This window comes from Rhinichthys klamathensis, unplaced genomic scaffold (assembly GCF_029890125.1).
Source record: "Rhinichthys klamathensis goyatoka isolate OS25496 unplaced genomic scaffold, OSU_Roscu_1.1 h1tg000473l_1, whole genome shotgun sequence".
NCBI lineage: Eukaryota > Metazoa > Chordata > Actinopteri > Cypriniformes > Leuciscidae > Rhinichthys > Rhinichthys klamathensis.
The window spans coordinates 301,009-327,132 of record NW_026606961.1 but is presented as its reverse complement, the minus strand read 5'-3'; the positions used below and the strand labels follow the sequence as shown (position 1 = coordinate 327,132).

Here is a 26,124-nt window from a genome sequence, read left to right as displayed (position 1 = left end):
CTATGAATGACAAAAAATAGAAAAAAAGAAGAAAAACAGACAAATGCTTCGTGTATGCTTTTAAATAATGACAATTGATGGAATATCTCATAAATCACCCGTTAACGGCTCGTTTCCTACGTAGCGAACTCTAAAACTCTCGCGCGCACTCTGACTCTGAAGAAGACGCTCCTCCAGACGCGTCACTTGTATACGCTCAAATGATCACAAACCCGCTGCCTTTACACCTTACTCTTTTTACACTGTTTCGGGATTCTGCCGGGTTTTGTGGAGGAAATATCGAAGGTGTAAGCACAAGTCAACCATGACATATTTTTCGTTTAAAAAAAATAACGAACAGGCGCAATAGCGCACAAAATACACGGCTGATTTTACTGACAACTGTTTTCATGGACAAGCTTTTTGTCTTGAGAAATACTAGCTGCAACGTATGAATTAGGTAGTCAACGAAAACAATATTTATAGGCTATATTGACAAACACAGTAGCCTAATAGGTGGTTGGTCAATTCCTCTGTGGGAGATCGTATTGCTAGCCTTTCCTAGATGTTTGTAATTATATTTCCACACACAAGTCAATACCAATTGAGGTCGAATTTCGTCACAATTTGTATGAGTTAAACATCCGACTTCAATGTACAGAGAACAAATGGTGCAAAATAGACTGACTTACATAAATGGCGTGAAGTCGAATTGCAGAGGACAAGTAGTAAAATCAGACAACAACAAATCCACGCCGGTCTGCTGACGATGACATTGCCCTCTTCATAGAGGAAAGACGGAGGTGACAGTAATCTCCAGACGTGTCATAAAAGATTAGATGAAAAAAAATGTATATATTCGGGGAGATCGAGCATCAGTGCGCTGACGGCTGGGCTGGCTGCTTTTTGTAAACAACATCCTCATCCCCATTCACCCTCCGCGCGGAGCACGATGAGAAAGCGCTTCGCTATCCATGGTGCAGTTCACTGCGACGTTAGAGAGAAAAAAACAAAACATCCGTTCAAAGCAGGCCCATAGAACCATTCACAAATGCAGTCTGGTAGTGCCTGCTCACTATAACCCCGAGACGACTTCAAGGTAATGAATGCAGAGTCCGCAGATAAACAGATATGTCGGCGGTGGCGGCGCGCTTCGCGCTTATATTAATATTCCTGTTTTAGAGCTCGTCGGTCAACGGAGAAGCAGATGCCGAGCTACTGACTCCGTTCTGATGCGCGCCTCGCTCTCCAAAAATGACGTTGTATCATGCTGCTGTTTTTGCGAAGGGTCGACATTCTGCCCTCTCCATAATAAATATTAATTCCACCGACTGTTGTTATGCCGTTGTTATACGTTTATGCCTGCCCTTGCCTCCACCTTTCTGACAGCTGATTCGACGAACGTAGGCTATTTACAATTTTGTCCACGTTCGCTGTGTGCAGACGTATGCAGTCTGTCAGCGTGACAACATTTAAGTCATTGCTGAATATTCCATTATTGTCAAATTAATATTTCTTTTCACTTATACACTTGTGTTTATCCTATGAATTTAGCACCTAAGCAACATTAGGTATAGCCTACCGCAGATACTCAGATCGTAAAATCCAGGTAACAGGGAACGTTCCCACAACTTTCACTAATGTTTTGCAAAGGTTATGTAAATGTTAGCCTAATATAAAACGTTATATAAACAACATTTATAGAGCGTTCTTATAACATTATTAGTATTTAATATGCGTTCTCGTGATGTTGTGAGAAACGTTCTGACCAACGTATTTTGGAACGTTTTTATAATGTTGTTTACTTGATGGGCGTTCTCATAACGTTGAGAAAACATTCTGAAACAACATTTTCTGAACATCCTTATAATGTTATTTGTATTTGTTTGTAATGCTATCCTTTTTGTACCATTACAAATAGGCTAAATGTTTTAAGAATGTTAGAAGTAAAATAAAAAAATAAAAAAAAGATTAGGAGAATGTTGTAACATATAGGCTATCGTATAATTTTAAATATTGTTGTACCTAATTACAACAAGAATATTTTCGAAAAATTGCAAATCATTGTTCCCAGAACTTCCCACAACGTTTTTAGAACATATTTGTTAGCCAGGCAATCACCTAATTCACCTGAACAGGTACGTTACGGCACTTATCAATAGAATCACCTAGCCATCAGACCATCCATCAACAGCAAGAACAACTCATTATTGATGACAGTCCTATTTTTCCATAAACCTAGGCATTCTCCCTTTTCTCTCTCACACCATCCACTTCCATCACTTTATTATTAGATGCACCTCTCCTTCGTGTGCTATCCATGGCTAGAGTGAGAAAACGTTGTGATTTGAGCAAGAGACAAGCGATGAAGGAGAAATGTGAAAACTAGGACTTGAAGACATGAAAACAAAAGATAAAAATAACAGTGAAGTACTCACACTTCAGGATGGCAGACAGTCATCGTGCCATCACACATTTAATTAGCATAGCTCATGCGCATTCGGCATGAGACTGCATCACAGGAATAGTCGGATAGCAAGAATATAGGCCTACTATTGATCAGTAATGAATCACACTTTGCCTTTGCACATAAGAAGAACTTGCACTGAAAATAGCATGCGCTGCTGAGTAATGACTATGATTAAAGCTTTGTGAACACTATTGGTGTCATGTTTGGTAATCCAGATTCCAGACTCATAATCTATGACTGAGTTCAAACAAAAAGAATAGAAATTTGCTTGAGTAACGGAGGCCAGCAAGTACAGCTCGGAGCGGTGTAAGTACCGTAGGGGTTACACTCGGTCCTAATCTGGTGAGGCCCTCCAGCTGAACAGATGGTGAGTTGTGAAATCACAGGTCCAGATGCAAGTGTAATTCATGATAAAATATGGTATAGTCAATAAATAACTAGTAATGATGTTTATGTGAATAAATTAATATGATAAGATGGATAAAGACAACAGACAAGACAACACTACACTTGCAAATTCACTTGGTTGGAGATATATTAGTGGATATATGAAATGGGTCATACCTCAGATGACTGCTCAATTTAAAGGCAGCATGAAACGGAAGTTGTGATAAGTCTTTTCTTCCCTGTTGTGACGTATATCCGAGTAAAATGGCTTCTTGAACATGAAAAAAGTAGGTCAAGACTTGATTTTGACCATTGGGAATTGATTTGATGGTTGTGATTCACTACAGCTGTGATTTCATGCATGTGAGTGACAGGTTGATCCCTCCCTCTCGCCAGTAAACACATCATCAGAGAAGAGAAGAGATTACTGCAAGAGGAAGGGGACAGATTTAGATCAAAGATTACAAGGCACATGAATTTTAAACAAAAATGATGTGCATTGGATAAATACTTTATAATAAATATAATATTCCATTAAAAACAAGGATTGTCCATTTTTATTTTGTGGTGACTTCAATTTTTATTTCATGATATGTTAAAAGCCAAATCTAGCAGCAATAACTAATTAGTGAACAACTTTTGAGTCAGATCTTTTTGCCGAATCAGTTAAACTGGCATACACAAAATTGGTCTAAACAATTCGTTATCAAGACAGACTGAGCCAGATGTTAAATGTAGCCTATATCAATGTTCAGATGTAATCTAAATGTTGGTTTATATTTAAATGTTCAATGGTAAGATAAAAATTATGTCTAATCAAATTATCTATCCTAAATTCAGGGCTAAATATACATTGCCAATGCCAACCTTTGATTGACACCAAGGGGTGAAGCACGGAGTTAAAAGAATTGAGCACTTCAACATTTATAACATAAGACAGCATTGGGAACTGTATGTTAGTTGGACATTAGCTTCTTAACTTTATAGCTTTAGGTCTTTAGTTGAGCACTAGAGTTATCATATTTAATTAGGCTATTCTTTAAAAAAAAAAAAAAAAAATTGCCTGTGAGCTCTTAATGAAGCAACAAGTCGCAAGCACTAAGCACTGGTAGGAAGTAAGCAACATTTTTCAAATGCAGCGATAGAGCGCGCGCGCTCTGTCAATACGCGCACACACACACACACACACACAGTCGAGTCGCTCCTCCTACAGCTGTCTGACGCGGCCACGCGCGCGAGGAGCGTTCGTTCCGGGGTAGCAGATATATTTAAAATAAATCTCACGACCCCATGTAGGCTATTATTCGGGTATAAGAGTAGGCGTTTGTGGCGTTTTCGGTGGCTAAGGGAGACAGCAAAGAATCAAAATGCTTTCTTCATTGTTTACGAACGATTCATGTTCAAGCAAATGGTGATTTAAACGGCTTCCAGTCATGCGGACGCAGATTCATGTGGCTAGAGATAAACACTAGATAGCCAGTACTGTTCACATATATGTACAATGACGCGATTAGAAAGCGAATCGCTATCTGTTTGACCAATTGAACCGATCAACGTGCAAACAAGAGAAACGCGAGGCTTCAGTCAGAGAAGGTGAGGAAGAGGAATCGTTTGCTACAGGGATCACTAAAATTGACCACTTAATGGGCACAGATAACGGTAGGCTCACGCAAATGTCAGTACTGTAAAATGATTTGACGGGAGAATGATATAACATTTGAAAATTATTTAAAAAGCAGCTTTAACCGCAAAGTGTATACGTTTATGTCTGTATTAAGCTAATCTGGTTAAATATTAGGCCCAAATGTTTAAATATTAATAAATTTGTTGGCCTGTCATAACACTTAATGTTGCAAGTATGCACGTAGCAGCCTACATAGGCTATATTTTCAGTGTTTAAAATAAATCCAACCGCGGATTTGAATTGCTGAAAGGTAATAATGCGGGGTGAGAATGTCAGATTGTCCAAATTAAAAACAATATTTGCTTATTGTCATATTACACTGAAACAAGTTTTCAAATGCCACGTTTACATTAAATACAACTATTTAATGAAAGGAATTTTGGGATAACTGACATGAACTATATAATGTTGATATGCCAATTTATTTGAAGTAGTACAATCTGCTTTGTGATGCTGATAAGCACCATAAAGACAGGTTGTAAAATAGAAAGCCACATGATGAATTAAAGTTCACCAAGATTGGTATTTTTATTAACAATTATCTAATTAACTGTAGGCTATAGGCAATGTACAGCATAGTACATTAAAATACCAGGGTAACAGTACAAACACTAACTTAATACAGACATTAACTAAACATAAAATCTCACAAAACAATGTAGGCCTATATAACTGATTAAGACAGAATCAAAAAACCAAAGTGCACATGTAGATGTAGCTAATGAGTCACAAGAATTTCTGGAAACATCTTTTTACAGATTTTCACAGTAATATAAAGTGATTTTTACTATTAAAACACATACAGTATTTATATATTATAATTTATAATGATAATTCATACTTAATTTAACAGTAAAATTTTATTTATTCTTTAACTATAATTTTTCACTGTGTGCCATTTTTTCCCTGTACAAATATTGTTTATCATGTACATCCAAAGTCTGCATCTTGAATATAAAGATAACACCTATAGCTAAATGTCTAAATCTAAATTTAAAATTTAAATGTAGAACTCAAGATTTGTGATATGCTGATATAGGAACAACATGATGCCGCATTGATTCGCAAACATCTTGTTTTTGACAAATAAAACATCAGTTGTCAGAAAACGAAGTGATGGGGTCTTCTTCTCGAATGAGTAATGGATTTTGTGCTCTTGCACACATCCCAGGTGCAACAAAAGATCCCGGCTCACTGCTGAACTTCAAGTTGCACTTACCAACTACTGTTGTCAGAAATTAATTATTAAAGGGATAGTTGAATGAAAATGAAATTTCTTTCATCAATTACTCACCCTCATGTCGTCCCAAACCCATAAGACCTTCGTTCATCTTTGGAACACAAATTAAGATCTTTTTGATGAAAGCCGAGAGCTTTCTGAACCAGCCATAGGCAGCAACATTCAAGGCCCAGAAAGGTAGTATCAGCGTAGGAGACTGACACGGAAGAGAAGAAATTGTTAAATAAAGTCGTTATTTTTGTTTGTTTTCTGTAAAAAAGTATTCTCATCGCTTTGTAACATTAAGGTTACGCCACTAGTCACATGGACTATTTTAACAATGTCTTTACTACCTTTCTGGGCCTTGAAAGTTGCAATGACGTTGCTGCCTATGGATCTCATAAATAAAATCTCATATTAGCTACACATTCAAAATCACTCACCTTTGAAACCAAGACAGGTATCCGAATACAGATACAGGTCACAGCAACATGCCACTAGCGTCTACCGAGACACTAAACCCATAACTACAAAAGGCCTGTAATAGAATATAATGAATTGCATTAAATGTTAGATAACAGAAATTAAACAAAGACATTCACAGGCCATTTTTGTGTCTCCACATTTAAAATTTGGTGGCATTTTAGTGCTAAGTTAAGGTTCATTTCTGATCTTGCTGCCTACTGAACTGTGACTGCCAGATTGCCCAATGAAAGTATTTCACCTTGTATGACACAGATTTACAGTGAGTGAATCTGACGGCTGAGGTCTCTTGCCTGCACAGGCTCAGGTCAATGGTTCAAATACTGTACTAGCGCCTGTGGTTACACACATTTTCCTAAACTATTCACAATTAGAAGTATTAAAATTTGACAAAATGTTTTTACCACTTGCTTTGGTGAATATCCTGCTCAAATTACACAGTTCAACTGGAGTAGACATGTGATTCAGATTCAGCAGTTAAAACACTGAACAACCTTAACGTGAGACATCTCATAATGTTTCCTCTTCCTCTCCACTGTTTTATCCCTTTTTTGTCAGTTTCAGATTTAAAGGGGAAGGAGGCGAAGTCTCAATGGAAGGAGTTTATCGAGGATATCAGTGTTTTACAACTGGTGATTTCATTTCTGTTTTTAGGTGAGACCTGTTGCACGCACCACACACAGAAAAAAAAAAAAGGAAACAAGTTACTTTTGGGTGCTATATGCTCATTGCCTTGTGTGTTGAGATGACATTGTAAGATTAATACCAATGCTTTATGTGTGTATATGCAGGAGTGGCCTGTGTACTGCTGATGATCTACTTGATGTTCACCTCTCTGTGGCTCATCCCCATTCTCTACATCTCCTGGCAGATCTATGATTGGCAAACACCTGAGAGAGGTCAACCTATGACTACAACACACAAACACACGTGGATTGTTAAAAGGATAGTTCACCCAAAAAATGAAAATTCTGTCATCATTTACTTACCCTCATGTCGTTCAAAATAGGGCTGCACGATTAATGCACAATTTACATGAAATCGCACTAAAACCGATTTGGCTTACAGCGATTTTGAAATCGCAAAGGCTGAGATTATTTTTATGTGCAGCTTGTCATTGATGTACGGCTCTGTAAACACTGCTCCATCTGAAAGCACTGAGAGTTTGAGTCACTTATAACGTGCATTTGAAAAAGCAACACGCGTCAAACATCTTTCCAAACATGAGAAGCATTTATGAACCTATTGTCCAACAAAAGACATTTAATAACATGCTTTTACTCCAAACTCACTTCATAATGACAGTTGATGAGCATCCTTCTGTGAGATGATGTGGCTTCTTACACAGAATAAGGCAGTCGTGTGTTTATTAGTCATGTTTAATCAATCAAAGCGTTTCAATCTTCTATTTATTCAGCTACAGCAATAGATATTTCCTGGAATGATGTTATACTTCTGCAGCGGGGCATATTTGGCGTAGCATTTACTACCGACCAGCCACACTGCGCTGACAAGCTGCGCATAATATAATCGCAGCCTTTGCCAAAATCGCGTGCGCTTTTATTGCGATTAATCGTGCAGCCCTAAAAACCTGTATGACTTTCTTCTGAGGAACACAAAAGAAGATATTCTGGGAAATGTCTTAATGTTTTTTAGTTCCACAGAAGAAAGAAAGTCAGACAGATTTGGAACATGAGGGTGAGCATATGATCACAGAATATTCTAGGGCAGCAACTAACGATTATTAATCGATTAGTTGGACGATTATTTCTTTGATTAATCGGACTTAAAAAAGCCCAGTTTTCTTTTTTTCTTTATTTATTTATAAAACATACTATTATGCATCCTGCCCAATGCTATCCTTCAAACAAACCTGCCAACTGAATGCTATGAAAACATAAATAGTGAATATATCTATATATGCTATTTGCAAAAGAGCTATGTGCAAAAAGGGTTATAAAGGGAAAGGATAGTTTAAATCCCTATATTAAAAATGAAGATAATAATAAAGATAATAAATAAAAATAAAAACACAAACTCAGTGTTAACAGATAATAGGAATGCTCTGCAGGAACACACACATTCACTCTGAAACCAGTAAACTGTTGCTGTTATTTCTTTATCCTGTAAATGTAAAAAAAAAAAAGTCTGAAAATATTCAATTACATGCTGTTATACCATTACAGTTACCACTCTCATAAAGTACTTGAATTACATGTTGACTTTTAAACCTAAATTTAGTGTCCAAAAACAGATATTTAAGCAAAATAAAAAATTTGCGCTGAATATTAATTGTCTCCCTTTCCAATGCGCCTGTTTGACGCACATTGATTCATTAAAGTCTGAAGTTTAACGCAGACTGTCAGGAAGAACCTTAATGCAAAATGGAAATATTTTGCGTATAACCGTAAAATAAAAGTTCTGCGCTGAGGAAAGATGAAATGCATGACTTGGCAGTTAAAATTTATTATTCTTGGGATTCCTGAAAACACTTCCAAACTTTTACGTTTTTCATGAGGAACTGTGTCATTACTTCTCTCATTGTTAAAATTAATGAAGGACAAGAATGCCTTGATCTTATGTACTTTGATAGAGGATCGTAAACTTGCTGAGAACCCCTAGTCTTTTATTTCTTTATTATTTACTTGTCTTGAATTTTTATTTTTTATTTCTAATCAATAATGACATTCGTTGTCAGTGATTTTCATTATCGATTAGTTGCAGACCTAGAATTTTCCATCTAAATTCACAGGTTGACCTAAGATCAATTCAATTTTAAATATATTAAAATAGCTTTCATTGTCTGATAGAATTGAAAAAAATGCTAATGATTTATATGTCCACTAGGTGGCAGAAGAACAAAGTTTGTGAGAAACTGGGAAGTATGGAAACACTTCCGAGACTATTTTCCTGTGAAGGTAAATAACAATCATTATACCCAGTTACTGAAAAAAAAAAGACATAAGCCTCACCTCTTGAATCTTCTTTGTCTCCTACCCTTGCTGTTCTCTCTCTCTTCCTCTTTGACTCGCTATTCCTTCAGCTGGTAAAGACTGCTGAACTGAATCCCAGTAAGAACTATGTTTTGGGTTGTCACCCTCATGGCATCATGTGTGTGGGAGCGTTCTCATGCTTCACCACAGACCGTAATGGATTTGCGGAAACCTTTCCTGGAATACGCTCCACGCTTGCAATCCTGGCTGGACTTTTCCGCCTTCCTTTCTTCAGAGAATATGTTTTGTGTGCAGGTCAGTAAAAAAATAGCTACAGCCAAACTCAATGAGAGAGACAAAATTAAACAAAGTGTTTCCCCAACTATTTCTCATTTTCAGGTCTGTTGCCTGTCAGTAAGGAGAGTTTGGATTACTTGCTGAGCCGTACTGGTGTGGGTAACGCTGTGGTCATCATCATTGGTGGGGCAGAGGAATCACTTACCTCGTCTCCAGGAGTAAACACTGTAGTCATGAAACACAGGAAAGGCTTTGTACGACTGGCCCTTAAGCATGGGTGAGAAAGAGACAAGAACGAGACAAGAAGATTGAGCACCAGTTGATTGAAATAAAAAGCCCTAGTTTAAACCAGTGGTTCTCAACCAGGGCCTTTGGGAAAACTAGTTTCATTTCACCAGTATCTAATTTCTGACCCCTCTCCCAAATGCTCTAAATCAGTGGTTCTCCCTTTCTGGTTCCAATAGCTCCTAACATTTGAGACTTCAAGGTCGCCCATTGTCAAATATGATATAAAAGACCACCAAGATGTTTCTGCTGTAATAACAAAGCTGCTCATTTTCAAACTTTTTTATTTACAGAAACTATGAGAGGCAATTATGTTAAATTAATTTCATATATTTATTATATGTTTTATAACCAATGAATTTACATTGGTTATATGGGGTGACATACATTTGATAAATCCCTATCCTTTGAAACCCACATCAAATCGCTGACCAAATCCTGTTTTTTCCACTTACGTAATTTAAGTAAATTGAGGTCTGTGGTCTCTCACTCAGAACTGGAGATGCTCATTCATGCCTTCATTTCCTCCCGTATTGATTATTGTAACTCACTTTTCTCTTCACTTAACATATCTGTTCTTTATCGATTGCAATCAATTCAAAATTCAGCTGCTAGGTTACTTAATCGATCAAATAGGCGCACCCATATCACCCCGATACTCTGCTCCCTTCACTGGCTTCCTGTAACTTACAGGATCCAATTCAAAATACTAACCATAACCTATAGGGCTTTACATGGCCAGGCCCCTGCTTATCTTGCTGACATAATTCATTTTCATACCTCTCTCCGGTCTCTCAGGTCTATTAATCAAAATCTGCTATCTACACCATGCACTTGTTTAAAGACATGTGGGGATAGAGCCTTTGCCCCTATGGCACCCAGATAGCCATAGCTTTGCCAACCAGTATTAGGTTTGCTGAGAATGTGGACAGTTTTAGGGGACAAGTAAAGACTCATTTGTTCAGGTTAGCTTTTGGGTAATCTCTGTACTTTATATATTGATAATTTTATCTGTTTTATTTTATTTTTTATCCATTTTTTTCTATTGTAAAGCGCTTTGTGACTTAGTCTGTGAAAGGCGCTGTATAAATAAATTTTACTTACTAACATGACTCTTTGGTAATTTGCAATTGCATTTTTGAAATGTATTTATTTATTTTGTCTCAGAAATAGCAACTAATCTACTCTACTATTCTAATTTATATCCTATAAAATATTCTAGAGCTTGACATAACTAGACAAATTTCTATTCATTATACAAATTTCCATGACTTTTCCAGGTCTATAAATCATACTTGTGAATTTCCCTCGTATATCTAGGTTTTCCAAGACCATGAGAACCTTGTTTCTTAAATAAAAATGACAGTTATTGAGGGAACAAACTAAAATAAGTACAATGACAGCATAGGCCTACATTTTTCTGAGTATATATTTGCAACTTATTTGCATACATTATTTTAAAGCCTAATTTGTCTTATTTTATATCATTCTAAGCGTTGAAAGTTTGCTGCCCCCAGGTTGAGAAACACTGCTCTAAACAGAGGATGGCAATAATTTGAACTAGAAAGACAGGAGGTAGAACTTGAATGAAACAGAAATGGAGACATCATGGAAATCAATTGGTAAAAAAAAAAAAGTGTGGTAACCCTGGAAATTTCAGCAATAGCAACTTGAAAGATGAAATAAAATGTACACATATTTTAAGCAGCAACTGCCAACTTAATATTTTCACTAATTTCACGTTTGACTTGACTGCTCAATTGTTCTTTTGCTGTGTACTCAGGGCTGACCTGGTTCCTGTGTACTCCTTTGGTGAGAACGAGCTGTTCCCGCAGGTGGTTCTGTCTGAGGGCAGTGTGGGTCGACGGCTACAGGCTCTCTTTAAGCAGATTATGGGTTTTGCTCCTTGTCTCTTCACTGGGGGGCGCTGGCTGCTTCTGCCATTCAGACGTCCTGTCACAACCGTGGGTCAGTTCGAAAGACTTCTCACATCAATATTTTCTTCTCAAATTATTTCTCTGGTTGCGACACTTACCAATCTGTCTGGTGCTGAAACGGTGAACTGTTGTGTGATTGCAATGTTCCTTTGTCTCTTCCAGTGGGCCATCCCATTACAGTGCCTCAGGTTGAAAGTCCATCTCAGGAACAGGTGGATCATTACCACAGTTTATACATGAAGGATCTGTCTGAACTTTTCCACAGACACAAGACCAGCTGCGGACTGGCAGAAACACACGAGCTGCGCTTCATATAGAAATGTTGGAAAACACAGTGTTAATGAAACAACTGTCTGGAATATAATGTGGGACAGATACAAGAAGAGGAAAATTTACTTATTTTTGTACTGATGCCATGTGAATGTTTTAGCTTTTTAGAACTTCTCCAAAATTATGCTCCAAGCTCAAAATGAAGCAAATTAATGAATGCAATTTATGCTCTATTCATATTGAACTGTGTATGTGCCTTAACAGAACACACAAACGAAATCAAATGATTGCTCACCTTCATCACAGTACTGTTTTGAAGTAATTCCTGCTAAAGCACTAGAAATGTAATATTAGTTTAATGTTAGTGCTCATCATGGATATATGTATGAAGAGAATTTGGGTGGGTTATAGTATGGAATTATTACAGTTCAGAATTATTTTAATATCGGATGCATGGATGATTTCGAAATGCATTTTGATGCTTTTACCTTAAATTCGGTGGTGGCATTTATAATCACAAAGTCTTAAAAGTACCTCTCAATTTATGCCAAACGGATCATAGAACCAGCACATTTTTACCACATCTAGTCATTTATTTGTTTCAGACAACATTTTATAACAATAAGATAAACAATTATGTACATATATTTACATACAAAAACTTGAAGAATATTTTGCGTTGAATTACAAAACTTAATATACAAAAACCATTGTACCTGCTGTAGGTTACTTTAATTATGATAAAAGAAATCCCTGAATAAGCATGTTGTTTTTCATAGAACATGTTTCAGCTTTTGTAGCCATATGTCTTTTCTTTCTGCCAATTGGGGAGATTTATTCCAAAAACACTTAAATTGCAGTTTCCACTGTCATTCTTTATATATTTAAGAACAAGCCAAAGCTTACTTGCCACAGAATTAACTCTGATTACAAAACTTCAAGAGCTGTTTTTTTGTGTGTGTGTGTGTTTGGCAAATGTTCTATCCGTTTCATCTGATTAAATGGACTTTCAATTGAAGTACTGCCTATTTGTTGTACAGAGGGGTGCATGACCGAGTTATTTTAGCAACCAGACCTAGGACTGCTAGTAATATATGCCTCAATATGTTTATTGTGCAGGTAAATGGCGGTGATGCTTTTGAGAAACATAAGCTTGTAAGAGTGCATTATGACCCATAAGCTTGCTTTGCTTTTGATAGGAGTTCAGGACAGATGAACCGATCATACCGTCCACTTTAGACACCTGAAAAGACAAGGAGCACAATTTACACATTTAATCTTGCCTAGTCCTATCAGTTTACCATATGCCATATTGGTGTTTCATCTTGACCTTTCATTAGGTTTCATCTTCTTGACCTGTCATTATTTACTCACCCTCATGTCCTTCCAAACCTGTATGACTTTCTTTACTTCTAGAAAAAGTTAAACATTCTTCAAAATGTCTTCCGCAGAAAAAAAAAGTCATACAGATTTGAAATCAGATAACAAAACTGAGTTGTCTTGTTGTGTAAGTTGTGTTACTATTATCTGGTATCACTTTTAAGGGAGTGTGTTGCCTTCCAGCAACACATGCATGAGCGAGTGTGTTACCTGGTCTCGTGGTGTGTTCCTAAACATCGGACACAGCAGTAGCGAGATCCACACGATACACAGGTGTAGTTTGAAGGGAAGCCGCACACTGCACAGAAATGACGCTGAGGAAACTTAGAGGGCTCAGCACATGCAGTCAGATAGTTTGGACCCTCACTAACACTCAAGTCCTGGAAGAAAAAAAAAGAAAAAAAAAAAGTGTAAGAGGATGAATGGCACGGAAATATTTCCTGGACTCCGAAAAGAAAAGAAAAGTAGCAGCAGCCTAGATTTAGAATTAAACATAAGTTTACATTGTTATATTATGCCCTGGAATTTTACTTTTGAATATTAATATATACATCCTGTTACAGTACTGTCCAGTAACTTTTATTCAAAAGCTACCATGATTTATGAGTAATTTACAATTTTAAAGGGATAGTTCACTCAAAAATGAAAATTATCATTACTCACCCTCAAGTTGTTTCAAACCTGTAAGAGTTTCTGTCTTCTGTTGAACACAAAATAAGATATTTTGAAGAATGTTGGTAACCAGACAGTTGACGGTACCCAATAACTTACATTGTAGGAAAAAAATACTTTGGAAGTCATTGACTACCGACAACTGTATGGTTACCAACATTCTTCAAAATATCGTATTTTGTGTTCAACAGAAGAAAGAACTTCATACAGGTTTGGAAAGACGGAAAAACTTGGAAAGTAAATGATGACCACGTTTTATTTTTGGGGTCAACTATCCCTTTAATGGTCTTACGAATCATGTTCTTTGTGATTTTTTTTTCCGGTTACTTTTGAGGTTCCGTAACATTTACCATAGAAAAGACAGGGTTGTGTTTGAGTTTCTCAGCACGCAGTAATGAGTGAAAGATGCGATTGCTTTACCTCCTCCTCCAGAAGCGTCTGGAAGTTTTTGCGGAACCTCTGTTTAAAATGATCACCCCTTGTCTTCTTCCTCCGCTTGCCTTAAAATTAAAAGACAACACAACCGTCAACGCAACATACTCGGATACAGTTCGATATATTTAATACGTGCAAATGGATGGGGATTGAATGATGCAAAACACCGACTCGATTCGTTGCTCTCGTCGAACTGGGGCAGCCGCTTGACGAGCTGCGGGAGGCTCGCGTGAGGGTCGTCCTGGAAGTTGTCTTTCTCGAGCGCCTCGAGCTGGCGGGTCAAACGGCGCTGGCGCGTGGCGCTGTCCAGCACACGCCGCTGGCCGGGATCCTGCGAGCGGACTGAGGAGGACAAATCATCTAAATGTGCACTACAGCTGGATTTACATGTTTACAGAATAGGGCTGATAGTGTGATGATGCATAGCTAGCCTGTTTACATGCTCTGCTACAAATAATAAAACACGGGGCTGGGAAAAGATTTACAAAAGTATTGCGTTATATTTATTTAGGCCCTTTTTTTTCACCATGCACTATTATCATACAACACAGGAAGGCAAACATACCGGCTATTTTCTTCTCCGCCATGCCCGGAAGTTTAGTAAGAGAACCACTCTTTTTCTTGTGTTGATTTGTGTTGGCAATCTGAGTGTGCACTACTGACATCTAGCGACCTGGAGAGCCATGATCGTCCGGCTAAAACAGTGAGATAGTGGTTCTTTACTTATTCGCCGGGGCCCACTAGATGGCCCCAGTAGACTTGCACGGGGTGTCTAACATTAATTGTAAATACTACTCTAAATAACATAATAATTAAACTGCTAAATATCTGCTAAATAACAATATATTGGCTACAAGTGCATAGGCCTACTCAGTAGTCAGTAGGCTAGCTGTCAGCAGATCAGAGGATGATGATGATGATTAGGCCTATAGCCTACTACTAAATACAACTTAAAACATTGAACTTTAACTTAAAGTTAAAGTTCAATGTTTTAAGTTACTATAAGGAAGGGACATTTTGAGATAAGATATACTTTAAGATATCCCACTGGATGATTTGTAAGAACTTGTGTTAAATCTTTTGTAAATGTGTTTAAGAGATGTTAAAACAGGATGGGTAAAGGTTAAACACAGATTGGAACGTGAGTTTATTTCGTTTTTTTTTTTAAACAAACCCAGAGATATTTTTAAGAAGAATTGGGTCAAGCTAATTGTTTAGATCACAGGTTCTTTTTGAACTTTGCACTTTCTAATTTGTTGTAGGCCTGTTTTCATTTTATTAAGTGTATGAAAGAGAACTCTATACAATAATAAAGTAACACAATTAATATTTTGTTAAAATCCATACAGGCTATCACACACCTTTACATACAACTAACTATTAAATTGTTTAATACAATATTTTTTTTCTGCCACCGATTATTATGTAAGCAGCCTAATTATAAAACAGACGCATGCAGCCTAATGTGCTGTAATTTTGAGTCAAAACGAAAGAGAAAGAACATTAAGCTTGAATCAACTAAAAACGAAAGTGTTGCTCAATGACTCATGATTCAGCGCTCAGACCTCACGCAACACTTCCAGCCTCTGAAGAAGAAAAACAGTAAGTAGCAGTCTGTTGGCTATATGTCCTTCATTATGCCTTATTTTAGCTATGTATTTTTTTTTTTTATCCCACTGGAACTTTACCTGGTATTTGTGAATGAGATTTTAAAGTGCATTTTAAGTGCATGAGATTATTTGCACCAAAAATGCAAATAAAAAAAAATAAAAAAAATAAAAATAATGGTGTTTTCATCAATAGATACTTTTGCTAAATTGTGACTTCAGAAACAATCATTTGAATAAATGAAATCTAACCGATTTTCTATTTTTTTTTTATTTTTGGTCATAGCCTAATTTGCGGCGTGGGCTGGGGACGTTATTTTTTTCCCCAGGATGGAAGGGGAAGGTACCGCCTTTTTCGCCTCTGATTGGCTAGAAGGGCTCTCCTCCGATCAGTTATTTGATTTGGGTTAGTGTGTGTCAGTGTGTGATGGGTAGGTTTAGGGGTCGGGTTAGTGTGTGTGATGGTGATAGTGTGTCCGTCCTTCGGATGAGACGTTAAACCGAGGTCCTGACTCTCTGTGGTCATTAAAAATCCCAGGATGTCTTTCGAAAGAGTAGGGGTGTAACCCCGGCATCCTGGCCAAATTTGCCCAGTGGCCTCTGTCCATCATGGCCTCCTAATCATCCCCATATATATATATATACACTGATTGGCTTCATCACTCTGTCTCCTCTCCACCAGTAAGCTGGTGTGTGGTGAGCGTTCTGGCGCACTATGGCTGCCGTCGCATCATCCAAGTGGATGCTGCACATTGGTGGTGGTTGAGGAGATTCCCCCTTCCATGTGAAGCGCTTTGAGTGCCTAGAAAAGCGCTATATAAATGTAATGAATTATTATTATTATTATGGGTAGGTTTAGGGGTCGGGTTAGTGTGTGTGTGTGTGTGTGTGTGTGTGATGGGTAGGTTAGGTTTAGAGGTAGTGTGTGTGTGTGTGTGTGTGTGTGTGTGTGTGTGTGTGTGTGTGTAACTTCGTTCTCATCTGAAGAGATGACGTTCCACGGCCAAATCAAATAACCGATCGGAGGAGAGCCCTTCTAGCCAATCAGAGGTGAAAAAGGCTGTAGCCTACCTTCCCCTACCATCCTGGGGAAAAAAATATCGCGTACTGGGGTGTGGCCGTGGACTGCTATTATTGATGTAACGGCTTTATTTACACTGCATGCACGTTGAGGAGTAGCCAGAGAATGTGGTGTAGCCTTGTTTAAAAGACTGAACACAGAGGACGACCTTTTTCACCGGAAGTGCCATCGTTTTTATTATTAATATAATAACTGTGCTAAATAAAAGGCAGTCACGGACTGGCCATCGCGAACAGCCGGGAAAAGTGAAATCCCGGTGGCCTGGCTACTGATTTGGCACATTTCCCAGCTTGTTTGTATTAATTTACCTACTTATTTGTTATTAATTAATTATACCTTACACACTGGTCAGGGGAATCACCAGGTCATCATCATTTCACCTACGATCAAAACACACTGTAAAATAATGGGACAAGTTAGCAACGTGACGTCAAGCAGAAACAGTGTAAAAGTAGCCCAATTCCACGGGATAACCCATGCAACTTTTAATTACGATGCCAATGAATAAATAAATAATGCTGAAAAATAACGTCTTGGAAGCAGTAGTTTGGGTCAAAAATGATCAAAACAGTAGGCCTATCTACTTTTTCTTTATTTTTTTCTTTGCTTTTTTTGTGGTGGGGCTAGTGAAAAAAAACGTTAGTGTGGAGCCCAGAGTCCATGTCCACTGAGAAAAATATTTATTTACATTATGTAGCCTATACACTAATTGTTACTATACATTTTTAGTAAATGGAATGACATATGCAGGAAATGGTAGACATTTGCAGGTATAGGCAGGCCAGAGTCCTAAAAAAAATATTCATCCATTTGAAAACATGCAGTGGATCCATACAATAAACTGCCAACAATGTAATTTGTTGACCATAAATGCATTCAAAATGCTGACATTTCATATTTAGATGAATGAAAATGAGGCTGCATAACGATTGAAGCATAATGAATTGATTAATAAAATAAAGTTTTAATGAAAGTTTGGGTTACTGAAAGGCTAAGATGTAGTTAAAACACTGTCTTTATTAGGAATATTCTAAATTGTATCTGTTCTTCAACTGTTTTATCTTTCCCCCTCTTATTTTGGACTCAGGACAGACAATGGATTATGTTGGAGATGAATTTACGGAAAGTCTTCGTAAAGAAGTAGGCCTTGGTCTGAAGGAGGTCTATTCCCATGAGCAATGTCAAGCCATACTGTTTTTCTGCCCCATTGTTTCTCGTGCTGGAACTGACATTGACGCTGCAATGAAGCACCTTGATCAAATTCCAAGTGTGAAGCTAGATTAATAATAAAACATAATTAATTCAATTAACCGATTTTGGGTTTTTTTATGATCCAATTAACAATCCACTTTTAACTGCCTTACAGCTTCCAAGCCAGTCATCATGGTGATACTCCATTCTACGTTTGACCCTGAGAGAATCATCCCAGACAGCAACAGTGCTATACAGAGAGAGAACACGTTTGCAGTGGACTGTCTGATTTTTGATAACAAATTACTGAGATGTCAGAAGAATGAGAATGCAATTGTTAAAACTGCACAGCACTTCAAATCAAAGGTAGGCATGTTGATCACCATGGACACTTTTCACAAACTGCGATGATGCGTTTCCTGTTAAAAATCTAGCAAAGGTTTTATATTTCCATTTTTTTATGTACATTTGTAACACTATACTTTTTTATAAAAAATAAATACAACATAAATACAGGGAGGGATGGTAGGCTAAATTTGACACCTTTTTCTCTGACTGTTGTAATCAATCTCTTTATATACCGTATTTTTCTCGTTTAGAAACTTGTGGAAAGCTATCGTGTATTTTTCTTTTCTTTTGCTATTGCAGAAATCAGGAATGCAATAATCATATTTGCTGTATAGTCTTATAGAAGTTTACCCATTCATGACAACTTCTGCTTCTGAAACCAGCAAATGTGTGAAAACGGTCCAAAGTGAAAGTTGAATGTGTGTTTTATTGTAGTTAACACAAATATATTCATATATTAATTTCCCTTCCAGAATCTGACTTCATATTACTGGTTGAATAGTAAGTATTCAAAACAATTTTCACTCTTACAATGCAACATCGTAATTAATTATAGTTATAAAAATAAATGAAGGAATGTGAAAGAATAAAACAAAAACCTGGTATTATATTTGACATAAGCTGTCTTTCATTCTTGCAGAAGATCATGGAGATCCACAGACCAGAGGGCCAAAAAGAAGTGATTTGAATTGTATTTTAATTTGATTTTTAGCAAAAAACACTTTGTTCTTTCAAAATGATATGTTCTCATTAATTCTTTCCTCATTGTCGTTTTTGCGCTTATTGGATATTTTTTAGGTTAACAGCCTTGTTGTTAATTAATCCAGTGCTAATTGACACTGTCTTTCTCTCATTTAATGAAGAATGAAATTAGCATTTTGTGATTTTCAGCAGTAACTGTCAGCTGCTCAAATTATCCTATAATGTCAACAACATACAGAAATATCACCAAAACTACTTGTATAGTAGACAGCATGATTAAATTAAATTTTGAATATAAATTATCAGGTAACTGGTTATATGATGATGCTTAGAAATGTCTATGTGAGATGTAATTATAGGAAAGAAGTAGACTAGCCTATGCATGAACTTCACTTTTTAAATAAGTGTTTTGTGATTGAATAGTTGAGGCACAAACAGTCAACTGTCATTTTCAAATGTGCTAATGTTGCATGTCATTGTTCAAAAAACAGCCTGCCACTTTTTATTCATGTTGTTCTTTCATTTTTCCTTTTATTTCTGCTTTACTCAGTGGACTATTTCATTTCCTTGTACTCCCACATATGCATGTACCCTCAGGACTATACCAATTTACTGTAGATTTTTAAGTATCTCATATATTAATTCTTGTCTTGTTGACTGGCCACTTAATAAACTATTTAAAGCTGGCAGAGAGTCTGTATAAATAACTGCATTTATTGGCTTAACTTTAATGCAAAAATACAAGTTTTTTTTTTCTTCTTGCTGTCACAATCTGTTCTACAGCACGCACGACGAGACGGAATAGGAACTCAGAATAGTATTTATTTAATCTTCATAACACTCAGGACCAGAGAGAAACATAGGATAAATCGGAAACCAACTTAACATGCGAGAACCGACAAGGGACATAACAGGGAGTTTAAATACAAGACAAACATAATGACTGACAGGTGATAATTATACGTAACCATAGAAAATGAGGAGATAATAAGTAACCAAGGAAACCAAAACTAAACGGAGCAGAGAAACAGGAACTAAGGGAAACAAAACAGAATATTAAAGAATATCATGGTTTATTTACATAATATAATATAAAAGTCCAAAACTATGACACTTGCTTATTGCACTGTTGTATCCATCACACTCACAATCGTAGAATACTGTCATGTTGATTATATTGGGAACAATAGCGCTCTTGTGAAAGCTGCAATATTACATTAGTTAGAAAGTGTTTATTTGGCCACTTCATTCTCTAGCCAGTTTATTGTATTGGTGTTTCACTGTGAAAAAAAAAAAATAACACATACAATTGCAAAATGAGGTTAAAACGATAGAAAAACACTAAGCACAATTTCCATTACACGAGAGTAGATGTTAAAACTTCATGCTGATTTGTACTCGGCTTTCGCCAAGATAAGCAAAACTAAGACGTAGCTTTACAGTAAACTATGCTTCTCCATCCATTTATGCTTCTTTCCATATGGTGGTGTGACTCCCCTTCTGTCCGGCGTTAACGGCTGCAGTGTACTTGGCGCGTCAGCGCACACGACGGCTGCAACTACAGGACCAGCACGACAACCGTCTGGATTGAGCCGAGTAGGGGACATCTCTAGGGTCTTCAAGTGGGCACCTTCCGTCCTCAGTGTTTCGTCGACTAGCCCACGACACCTCAAGAGGGCTCGACAGTGACTCTGGCGTCCCAGAGTCACCCCCCTCCGTCCCCCACTCAACTCAGCCCAGCTTACTGACCTCTACATCCCTCCTGCTGCTGAGACCTAACCACAATCTCACAATCTCTCCGCAACCCAACCATACGCGCCAACCCGTTTGACTAAGGCTGTCGAGCCCCACTGGTGCGTTAATATGCAGTTTCAGTGGCAACGGTTCCGTATGGCATGCATACCACTTACTGCAAAACACAATATCTGCCCAACCACCCGTCATTCACGCAATATCCACAGGAACGTATACAAATAATCCAACAGACTCTTCAAGTTTTCAAGAATTCTACGAAACCGTAGCGTGGCGGCCTGTACACAGCAAGCCAGAATCTTTCCGTCTCAACCACAGCCAGTTGCTGCACCTTTCTGCTGCTTCAGATAAGTTCTTTACTGTGCGACGCAACTCTTGGCCGCTGAATCCGATGTCTCTGAGGAACCGGGTTGTAGAGTGTGCCACAAAACCTCGATAACCCACTTCCACTGGATAAACCTGGACTCTCCATCGTCGCTGTTCTGCTTCAGTGGCCAGATGAGCATACCGCAGTTTCTTCCTCTCATATGCCGCATCTACCGCATCCTCCCATGGCACTGTTAACTCTATCAGTTGAACAATAAGTACACTGTAAAAAGTTGTAGGCTAACCTGCAATTGCTACCGTAAAGAACTATTTCCTGATATAAACCATTACAATTTTTGTTGGTATAAATTAATTAATGGTTCAGTGATGTCAAATAGTATTTTTTACTTGAATTAAACCACTTAATTTAGATGTCACCATTTTTAGATTACCACTTTTTTAGTGTAAACAAATTTATTCTGGCACATGTACTTTCTATTTAAACTTACTGTTTTTTTAATGACTCATTTTGGCATCATAATCACTCATAAAATCACAAAAAAAAATCTCGGCCTTCAGCTTTGTTTATTGTAGACAATAAAGCTTATAATCAATGGATCTGTGAGATTTACAGATTACGAGACTGTGTATACCAGCCATGAGTATGACAGTGCCACACGTTAGAAGAAAGCAACACTGTTTATTCCACAAACGACCTTCAGAAGGTAATATATAATTATGTTTATGATTTGATTTATAATCAAAGATTGATTGTTCTTTGTAATCTCTATGTGACCCTGGATCACAAAACCAGTCACAAGTCGCACGGGTATATTTGTGGCAATAGCCAAAATTATCGATTTTTCTTTTATGCCAAAAATCATTAGGCTATTAAGTTAAGATTGTAAAGCCCGGCTCGATCGGCCGTTTTTTTAAAAATTACTATTACTACTAAAGTTTGACTATTGCTTTTAACTCTAATGAAATATTGTCAGAGTCAGTTAGAATAATCAAATGTAACAGTTTATTATGTCAGGTAAATGTATAATCAGTTCAAAGATAATCAATACAAAACATCAAATGCTCTGGAATAAAGAGAAGACGAACCCGACGAACCCGAGCCCCTTTAGTCCAGTCATTTTATGAAATAAGGTTGAACAAATTGCAACAGAAGCAAACTCAACTGATTTTGTATCCTCAATATGTCCTGAGTAAGGAAAACAAATCCCAGAAGAATACCATTAGTGGAAAGTTTTGAAAAAGACCCAAATATAGCCTATTCATCCACAGCAAAATCGTACTCGGTTACCTAACGTAACCTCGGTTCTCTCTAGAAGAGGGAACGAGTATTGCGTAAGTTGCTTACGCTATGGGTAAAGTCATCTTTTCTCGAGATCTGAAGCCAAAAATGATCCTTAATTTTGTATTTATTGTCAACGCAGTGCGGCAGACAGCAGACCATATAGCAGGTTGTAAGCGTGCTCATTGGCTGTCCTGCGGCAACTGCAGCAGCCTACCGGTGAGCCCTGTGTGACGTCGCGCCCTCCACGCGTCACAGCCCGCCAGAATGGGAGTGGCTAGCATATGTAAAGAGGGGCTCAACAGGCTGAACTCTGGTTTTCATTGACTGAAGCGAATAAGCTTGTGGCGCGAGCACGGCAGTTTACGCAATACGCGTTCCCTCTTCTAGAGAGAACCGAGGTTACGCTAGGTAACCGAGTACGTTCTCTTACGAGAGGTTCTCTTGTATTGCGTAAGTTGCTTACGTTACGGGAACCCCTTGTCAACGCCGTGCGCGCCGAGCATCCACTGCATGAGTCCCGGGGAAGCCCGTGGGGCAGAACATGCGGGAACAGGCGGCCAGCAACGCGGGCAAAATATCACGAATGTAGAGGGGGAGGCCCAGCCTGCCGCCATACAAATATCGTGAATAGAAATCCCGCTGGACCAAGCCCACGACGAAGCCATGCCTCTAGTGGAATGGGCCCTGATGCCCATAGGGCACTGCAGGTGTTTGGACGCATAAGCTGCTGCGATAGCGTCCACTATCCATCTGGACAGGCTATAATTCAAGGCAGCGAGACCCTTGGTGCGCCCTCCAAAATAAACAAAGAGCTGCTCAGAACGCCTGAAGGCGGCGGAGCGCGTGATGTAAACTCTCAGCGCCCTGACGGGGCACAGGAGGTTATCACTGTCCTCGCTATCGGATGCTGGTAAAGCCGATAGGGAGATGATCTGCACTCTAAAAGGCGTGCCAATCGCCTTGGGGACGTAACCATGTCTCGGTTTGTGGATAACTTTAGAGTCATTTGGTACAAACTCGAGACACGCGGGGCTAACAGATAGCGCATGTAGATCCCCCACACGTTTTACTGATGACAGAGCTATCAGAAAAACGGATTTGAGCGAGAGGTATTTTAGATCCACTGATTCTAACGGTTCAAAGGAAAAAGCTTTCAGGGCCTCTAAGACCAAAGAAAGATCCCAAATATGAACCGAAGGGGGCCGCGGGGGATTCATCCTCCTGGCTCCTCTGAGGAAGCGGATGATGAGCTTGTTCCTTCCTATCGCACGGCTGCGCGTCGACTCCGCAAACGCTGCAATAGCCACAACGTACACTTTGAGCGTGGAAGGGGACCTGCCCTTGTCCAGCAGCTCTTGAAGGAAGGAAAGCACTCACGAAACCCCACACGTGCGTGGGTCCAGGCTCTTTGTAGCACACCATTCGGAGAACACTGACCATTTACACGCATAGAGTCTTCTCGTAGAAGGAGCTCTAGACTGTGTGATCTAGTTCAGGTCCCCTTCTGGCAAAGCAACGGGTATCCGTTGATTATCCACACATGCAGAGACCAGCGCTCTGGATGGGGATGCCAAATTGATCCACCGGCTTGAGAGAGAAGATCTTTCCTCACTGGGATCGGCCACGGGGTTACGTGCGACAGCCTCACCAGCTCTGGGAACCAGGTTTGGTTCTCCCATCGCGGGGCTATGAGGAGCACTGAGTGGCACGTTTGCCTAATCCTCTTGATTACCTGAGGTAACAGCGAGATCGGAGGGAAAGCGTACAGCGGGCAGCTGGGCCAGGTTTGGGCCAGCGCATTCTCGCTCTTCGAGAAGAATCTCGGGCAATGAACGTTGTCTTTTGATGCAAAAAGGACGACTTCCGCTTTGCCGAAAAGGCGCCATAGTGACTGGACTATCTGAGGGTGCAGGGACCATTCTCCCGGGGGAATGTTGTCCCTGGACAGTCTGTCTGGGCCCACATTCTTGTGGCCCGGTACATGCGCGGCTCTCAGCGAGCGCAACGAGCGATGGGCCCACACGAGAAGGCGTTCTGTCAGTTTGCAGAGATTCTTGGATCTGACACCGCCTTGGTGGTTCACGTAGGACACCACGGACATGTTGTCTGAGCGGACTAGAACATGGTGGCCCCGTATGTGTGGGAGGAAGCGTTTCAGCGCATTCTCGACCGCTATCATCTCCAGACAGTTTATATGAAGGCATTTCTCTTGGTCTGACCACTGGCAAAAGACCGGTCTGCCCTCGAAAAGAGCACCCCAACCTAAGTTGGAGGCGTCTGTCGAGATAACCTTTCGATGTGAGACAGCTCCCATTGTCACTCCCCGCTGGTACCAGTCGGCCGCTAGCCAGGGTCTCAGTGCTAAAACGCAGCTCTGAGTCACTCTGATTCATATGCCGCCGAACGCCCAGGCTCGGTGAGGCACTCTAGCGTTCAACCAGCGTTGCAGCGGGCGCATACGCAGTCAAGTCAGTCAAGTCATCTTCATTTATATAGCGCTTTTAACAATGAATTGTTTCAAAGCAGCTTTACAGAGATAAACATATAATTTAAGGTAACAGATTGTTTTGGCGTTATAGCGGTTCTTGAATAATGTTACTTCCAGCTAAAGTTAACTTTGATTGATTCACCTCCGTCGAAATGATCAGACTTTAAACGCGAACCTGTGATTAACGCTGACGGCGTTCACATGCTCATTCAGAATTCTATAGTTATGTGCTTTTTAAAATATGTGCGCAGGTTTGTAATTCATACAACCCAGCCTAAACAAACTACTTTCTTGCCTATAAATTTTGATACAGAATTTTGTTTTATTTTATCACTTCGGGGTACGCGAGCCGGAATTCACAACGCTTTATCTGTAGAGTGGGAAAGGGATCCTCCATAGGGAGAGGATAGTGGATACTTCAGCACTGCATTGTCATCGGGTCCAGGCGAATCTCCTTCGTCAGATCTGGACACGGCCTGGATCCGGCAGGCTGCGGGAAAACCTCGGGATAAACAAAGACACTAATATTAGCGTAGATGCCATTCTTCTTATGATGTAGCGAGTACATCAAGATTTAAGGGAAGTGTTCCCAGTTCCGGCTGACCTAATCTATGCAGCCTAACATTGAATTTATAGAAGTCTATAATGTATTATGTGTATGCTAGGTCAAAGAGATGTGTTTTTAGTCTAGCTTTGAACTGACAGAGTGTGTCTGCTTCCCGGACAATGGTAGGAAGACTGTTCCAAAGTTTTGGTGCTAAATAGGAAAAGGATCTACCGCCAGCAGTCGATTTAGATATTCTAGGTATTATCAACTGGCCGTAATTTTGAGATCGCAATAGACGTGAAGGACTATAATGCGTTAAGAGCTCGCTCAAGTACTGCGGAGCTAAACCATTTAGTGCTTTGTAGGTA

General features: G+C 39.0%; 4 protein-coding genes across 6 annotated transcripts in view; 2 read left to right on the top strand and 2 right to left on the bottom strand.

Moving 5' to 3' along the window:
• Window positions 1-3,174, bottom strand: part of LOC130072037 (neuronal tyrosine-phosphorylated phosphoinositide-3-kinase adapter 1) — a 51,100-nt gene extending 47,926 nt beyond the window's left edge. Inside the window, exon 1 of one of the 2 annotated variants that reach the window (XM_056236920.1) lies at window positions 3,065-3,174. The gene's annotated coding sequence lies outside the window, so the exon portion shown is untranslated. Of the gene's footprint in view, window positions 1-671; window positions 991-3,064 lie in introns of those variants that run through there. The other variant, XM_056236918.1, reaches the window with a different exon arrangement.
• Window positions 3,175-4,311: 1,137 nt separating this feature from the next.
• mogat3b (monoacylglycerol O-acyltransferase 3b) lies at window positions 4,312-12,525 on the top strand. 2 transcript variants are annotated; one of them, XM_056236930.1, is made up of 8 exons: window positions 4,312-4,495; window positions 6,787-6,876; window positions 7,014-7,121; window positions 9,070-9,140; window positions 9,266-9,470; window positions 9,555-9,729; window positions 11,521-11,705; window positions 11,837-12,525. In XM_056236930.1, the coding sequence occupies exons 1-8, from the start codon at window positions 4,480-4,482 to the stop codon at window positions 11,989-11,991; spliced, it is 1,005 nt and encodes a 334-aa protein (XP_056092905.1). In that variant the 5' UTR covers window positions 4,312-4,479; the 3' UTR covers window positions 11,992-12,525. The 2 variants fall into 2 exon arrangements, with proteins under 2 accessions (XP_056092905.1, XP_056092904.1); XM_056236929.1 differs by having other exon boundaries at window positions 6,781-6,876.
• Window positions 12,526-13,032: 507 nt separating this feature from the next.
• On the bottom strand, window positions 13,033-15,036 carry znhit1 (zinc finger, HIT-type containing 1). The gene is made up of 5 exons (XM_056236936.1): window positions 14,997-15,036; window positions 14,603-14,773; window positions 14,417-14,496; window positions 13,535-13,704; window positions 13,033-13,187 (listed from the first exon to the last, which is right to left on the bottom strand). The coding sequence occupies exons 1-5, from the start codon at window positions 15,016-15,018 to the stop codon at window positions 13,166-13,168; spliced, it is 465 nt and encodes a 154-aa protein (XP_056092911.1). The 5' UTR covers window positions 15,019-15,036; the 3' UTR covers window positions 13,033-13,165.
• A 961-nt stretch (window positions 15,037-15,997) lies between these two features.
• On the top strand, window positions 15,998-19,245 carry si:ch211-271e10.2 (uncharacterized protein LOC101886059 homolog). Its single transcript, XM_056236938.1, has 4 exons — window positions 15,998-16,033; window positions 18,207-18,386; window positions 18,486-18,676; window positions 19,132-19,245. Exons 2-4 carry the CDS (start codon window positions 18,215-18,217, stop codon window positions 19,228-19,230), a joined length of 462 nt encoding a protein of 153 aa, XP_056092913.1. The 5' UTR covers window positions 15,998-16,033; window positions 18,207-18,214; the 3' UTR covers window positions 19,231-19,245.
• Window positions 19,246-26,124: the final 6,879 nt, after the last annotated feature.

Coding starts and splice junctions, on each gene's coding strand:
- si:ch211-271e10.2 (XM_056236938.1), top strand. CDS start 18,215: ATGGATTATGTTGGAGATGAATTTACGGAAAGTCTTCGTAAAGAAGTA. Junction 18,387..18,485: donor GCACCTTGATCAAATTCCAA/GTGTGAAGCTAG, acceptor ACTGCCTTACAG/CTTCCAAGCCAGTCATCATG. Junction 18,677..19,131: donor CACAGCACTTCAAATCAAAG/GTAGGCATGTTG, acceptor TTTCCCTTCCAG/AATCTGACTTCATATTACTG.
- mogat3b (XM_056236929.1), top strand. Junction 9,141..9,265: donor GAGACTATTTTCCTGTGAAG/GTAAATAACAAT, acceptor CTATTCCTTCAG/CTGGTAAAGACTGCTGAACT. Junction 11,706..11,836: donor ACGTCCTGTCACAACCGTGG/GTCAGTTCGAAA, acceptor TGTCTCTTCCAG/TGGGCCATCCCATTACAGTG.
- znhit1 (XM_056236936.1), bottom strand. CDS start 15,018: ATGGCGGAGAAGAAAATAGCCG. Junction 14,497..14,602: donor CGACGAGAGCAACGAATCGA/GTCGGTGTTTTG, acceptor TTTAATTTTAAG/GCAAGCGGAGGAAGAAGACA. Junction 13,705..14,416: donor AGACGCTTCTGGAGGAGGAG/GTAAAGCAATCG, acceptor TTTTTCTTCCAG/GACTTGAGTGTTAGTGAGGG.